At 36.7% G+C, this 5094-nt stretch overlaps 1 protein-coding gene across 1 annotated transcript; it reads right to left on the bottom strand.

Moving 5' to 3' along the window:
- Nucleotides 1-1922: 1922 nt before the first annotated feature.
- On the bottom strand, nt 1923-4515 carry LOC112039502 (small ribosomal subunit protein eS6). Its single transcript, XM_065776825.1, has 6 exons — nt 4383-4515; nt 4226-4290; nt 3145-3202; nt 2942-3050; nt 2537-2809; nt 1923-2432 (listed from the first exon to the last, which is right to left on the bottom strand). The coding sequence occupies exons 1-6, from the start codon at nt 4386-4388 to the stop codon at nt 2194-2196; spliced, it is 750 nt and encodes a 249-aa protein (XP_065632897.1). The 5' UTR covers nt 4389-4515; the 3' UTR covers nt 1923-2193.
- Nucleotides 4516-5094: the final 579 nt, after the last annotated feature.

Genomic DNA, 5094 nt, shown 5'->3' with positions numbered 1-5094 from the left:
TGGGCTTCGAGGATCTTCCAATGGAGAAAGCTCCCGTGGAGAAGAAGAAGTAGAGTTTGTTTCAGTATTTGACGCCATTGACAAAGGCTCAATGCTTTGATACCATATAAGCAAGCACTGAGTACAAAGAATTGAAGGAAGAGAGGAAGGTAAAGCTAGAGAGAAAATGGAATGAAGAAAACTTTGAATATTATTCAACTGAATGAATTTGTACGTGTATCTATGACTAAATACAGAAAACAGAGCAAGCTAAAATATCCCAAATTCTGCGGGTACAGTTATAACACGTGTGTTTGTTAGTTAGCTCATGTGTGAACACATTTTGCTTAAATACACCACTAAACTACAGGTCTACACTACATTGCACTACACTATACTACACTGCACAACGGTTGTTTATCTCAAACTTCATCCCTGCACTTCTTTCTTCTTTTGTTTCATTTCTTTTCTTGCTTTCTGATCTGTGTCCTAACTTTGATAAAGAGAGATTCAGAAGTGGTGATTAAAGCCTTGAAGAGTAAGGAGGATTCACTTACCACGTTTGGTCACCTAATTTCTCAACAGGACCAACTATGGATGTTTTCTGTAGCTTAAGTTTCTCTCACACTCGCAGACAAGGCAATAGTATAGCACATAACCTAGCTAGACATGTTAGTAGTTATTTAATGTGGATGGAGGATGTTCCACCACAGTTACAAAGTGTACTTCAAGCCAATTTTGGCTAGTTTGATTTAATGAAAGTTTATGGTCTCTCTCCCAAAAAAAAAAAAAATTAAAAGTAGCCCAGTCCTTACAAAACCTTCATCGTTGCAAGGTGGTCTTAAAAAAAATATATATATATATATATATATATATATAACTGTAACCCACCATACCTGAAACTCACATCACAGCACCTAGCTTCGGAGGCCGACAGGCATGGACCCAGCACTAGTTAAGCCCGCATCATGGTGGGTCGAGTTTTTGAGGGTATGATGGAAAGAGATGTGGTTTTTTGGAGCTCTATGGTTGATGGGTATTGCAAAGGAAAAAGGATAGGTGATGCTGGAAATTTGTTTGAATGTAGTTACTTGGACGGCAATACTTGATGGGTGTATGAGGTTTCAAAGATGGGTTTGAATTGTTATTCAGGTGTGGGCGGGACGACGTATTCCTCTGACTTGGAATTCTGTTTTTTTTTTTTTTTTTTTTAACGTTTTTTCTCAAATTAAGAAAGAAAGAAATAAATATTAATTAAGGCCAAAAACGACTTATTTGAGAAGGAATAAAACTTAAAAAACTTAAATGACAAAACTCAAGCTTATAGTACTTAAATGAAAAATTGTGAAACTTAAAGTGTGAGTTTTTCATTTTAGCCTAAAATTAACGTATGTATAAAAAACATAATTTCAAAAACCAGAACAATCAAAGAACTCAAAAAGTTTTCAATTTTTACCAATTCTTGGCTTAGGGTCCAACACTCCAATTCCTATTTAACCGGTCTGGTTTTAAAACTATGATGAGAGAGAGAGAGGAAGGAACACATTACATTGTTCCTCCTCACAATGCCGGAGCCAAGGAGGGAGGCGGGCATACCCCCACCACCAACCCTTGCCAAATAAAAAACTATACTACCTTAATTTGAAACTTCCACCCTACAAAAAATCCCAAACTCCTCCCCTGTTATGGTACTGTACATTTAGTACCTCCCTTTTCCAAAAACCACACCTACAAAGATTCATCCCTTCCCAAAACTAAACCCAATTATTTTACCTATCGTGAGATCCTTTATTTTTTTTTTGAAGTACCTAGAATGCCAATTCAAAACTTCTATGCAACCCAGGTCAACTAGATATGAGAGTTCCGTGTCACATACAGCATTTTAGAACTAAGATTAACAGTGGTCAAGTACCGATTCCACCAAGCATCAGAACAGAAGGGAGTAACCAAATAACTTTGACAAAGTATTTCATTTTTAACCAATTGCAATGAGCAAAATGGTTTGAAAGTCAAGGTTTAGAATTCTCACATTAAATGAAAACTAGATCCGCAACATTAAATAAGCAAACAAAAACGTAACACATCTGGTGCAATAGAGCATCCAAATGAAGGTCAAGAATCTAGAGAACAAATCAAAATTACCTTTCCCTATCTATATGATCCAGACATGTTTAATTCAGTGAAAAAAAATATCAAATAAACACCATTGAGAACCTAAGCAGTCCCAGATGGCTTAGAAGCTCCAGAGAGCTTGGATCTCCTCTTTGCCAAGCTCTCACTACGGCGTTCACGCTGCTCCTTCATCCTAGTGGCAAGAAGCTTCTGGTACTCCGCTGCAGCCGACTTGGACTTTGCAACTCTCTTCTTCTTGTCTGCAATCCTTGCTCGCTTCCTTTGTAAAGTCAGAGGAGTCACCAGCCTCTGAATCTTGGGAGCTTTGCTGCAATTCTTTCCTGTGAAGATAAAATACAAACATTTTTATAATGAATGAAATTATGAATGCTAATTGTTCACAGTTGACTAGGACAGTAATTAATAAACTGATCAGCAAACTCACCAGTTTTGGATGTGAAGTTTCTGCGGTATGTGTTGACGTACTTCCTAACATCATCGTCCTTGGAGAGGTTGAACAGCTTCCTGATCTTTGATGCCCTCTTTGGACCTCTCATTCTTGGCTTCTCAACATCAGTGAGTCCAGGAAGGTCATTATCACCTTTCTTCACAATAACCAAGTTCAAAACTGAGAGGTCTGGGCTAACAATGCATCCACGGACAGACTTCCTTCTCCTCTCTCCATTCCTGCGGCCATGACCACGGAAGCAAGGGGTTCCTGTTCAAACAAACTCTGCACCAATTAGTGACAATGACAACAAAACAAATCCAGACGTTTGCTGGAAATGCACACCAAGTTATTTCCTCACAAAAGCAAAAAAAGTACACAAATAATACACAACAAACAAACCTCTGTGGAGCAAGAGACGAACACGGCCAGGAGTCAACACTCCCTGCTTCATTGGAAAACCCTGCTTGTCACAGCCTCCCATTATCTTAAACACGTAACCCCTGAACTCCTGCAAAAAAAAAAAAAAGGAAAATTTTTAATGCAGCACAACTTAAGAAGTAAAAATAGCAAAAGGTTAAAAAGAAAACTACAAGCAACCATACCTCACCCAGTGCATCTCCATTGACTTCTTGTGAGATCCTCTTGTCCCAAAATGCCCGGCTGTAATAGTAGTTTAAGATTGGAATTTCGGTTACTTCTCAATTGCAACATAAAATTTGCGAACGAAAAAAAGAAGAAGAGAACAGCATAAAAAAGTTGCACTTTAAAATACACACATCTGTGGCCACAAAACAAACATAGAGCCAGGCAGACAGGGAAAAATACAAACATATGAATACATTGGCAAAACTTAAGTACCCAAGGTTCCCCGGATTAACTTTAACCATGTTGCTTAACCACTAACTCACATGGTCGAATTTTAATCATCCTTGAGAAAGTTAAGACTGTCTACAGTGCATTAGTCAATGCAGTAAGTTATGGCACCTAAGGAAAAGTATCTAAGTTTTCCCAGAACCGAAGAAAACAATTAACAACAGCAACAGTTCACGACATTCCTAAACATAAAAGTGTTAAGAGAATTCACATCAGCTTGTACAAAAATTCCTGCATATTTTAGGATAAGAACCTGCTTTTCTATTTTAGATATTTACTTTTCAAAACTAACATCAAATTATCTATTTTACACTACATTTCATTAAAATATTAATTTTTCTTGATTTTTTCACACACAACAAACACCATCGGCTCTCTTCCTTCGTCCTTGAGATACATAAAGAATAAACAACTAAATGCAAAATGAACACGATTATAATAATTTTTTAGGCAAAACTGTTTAAATTCTACACATTCTTCTATCATACATTGTAGACCTTTTTTCTATGGGCATTAAGCCAACAACAATGAAAGATAGCAATCAAAACTCACAATGCAAATCATTAATGCAGATGCCAGATTATTCATTACACACAAATTTTAACCTGAATTATTATCATACACAAAATGGCTAATCATGCATTGCAATGCCAATAAATTATTATTAAACACAAAACTCTATTCATTACAAAGACATATATACAGGTTAATCACAAACAAATCATTACTATCATTCACAACCCTGTTGAATACAACTGGATCCAAATAAATTTACAATTCCACCAAAATTAATCAGAGAGAGAGAGGTACAGTTTGGCATCGTCGTCGATTTCGAGCTTCTTCTGGCACCCGGTGGTGGGGTTTGCGATGTTAAACTGAAACGAAACGAAAAGGAAAAGTGGATGTAAAAATCGAAGAAAGTTAGGGTTTCAGAGAGAGAAAGAGAGAGAGTTTGATAGATCCAAACCTTCATTTTCGATGAACACGATCGCTACGCTACAGCCGCGATGAGAAAATGCCGCTTCTGGCTCTTCCTTGCTCCGCTGGGGCTCTTCGTAGCGATTTAGGGTTTTTGGTTGTGGCTTTGTGGAAGCCTTTTATATATCAGAGTAAGGAAGTCTTCGGTGTTATGAAGTTAATAACAGTAACCCGTGTGAGTGAATTACATGCCGTTGATCTGGATGCGGGTGTTTTGGGTTTTGATTCGATTGGGGTACAGTATTTAACTGTAGTAGGACTGTCTTGTACCATATCCTTACCCCATTTTGGGTTCCCTATTGGGCCTTTTAATGTATGCTGTCATGTAGCTCAAAAAATACATGTTGTCATGGGCCGAATAAGATTGGAACGTTTTATTTCGGGCCTCTAGGCCTATTAAATTCTTTTGGGTGGATATATAGAGCTGGTTTTCACTGATTGTGCCCAATTCGCTAGTCCAGACTTAAAAAATAATAAAAATAAAAGGGTCGTTTAAAAAAAAAAAAAATTTTTTATAAAGGTTAATAATTTTCATCTATTATAATTTGAAAATATATATTTTTATTTTTCAAAAAAATAAAAATAATAAACTAAGCAGTAACGAATTGAGATCTGGTGCAATAGTCATGCAATATTTTCTCAATGGTTCAGATTAAAAGTTAAAAAGTTAACTTTTAATACTAACCATTAGATCAAGGAAG

Source organism: Quercus suber, unplaced genomic scaffold (assembly GCF_002906115.3).
Source record: "Quercus suber isolate HL8 unplaced genomic scaffold, Cork oak 2.0 scaffold_9, whole genome shotgun sequence".
Classification (NCBI taxonomy): Eukaryota; Viridiplantae; Streptophyta; class Magnoliopsida; order Fagales; family Fagaceae; genus Quercus; species Quercus suber.
This window is presented reverse-complemented; position numbering and strand designations above follow the sequence as displayed.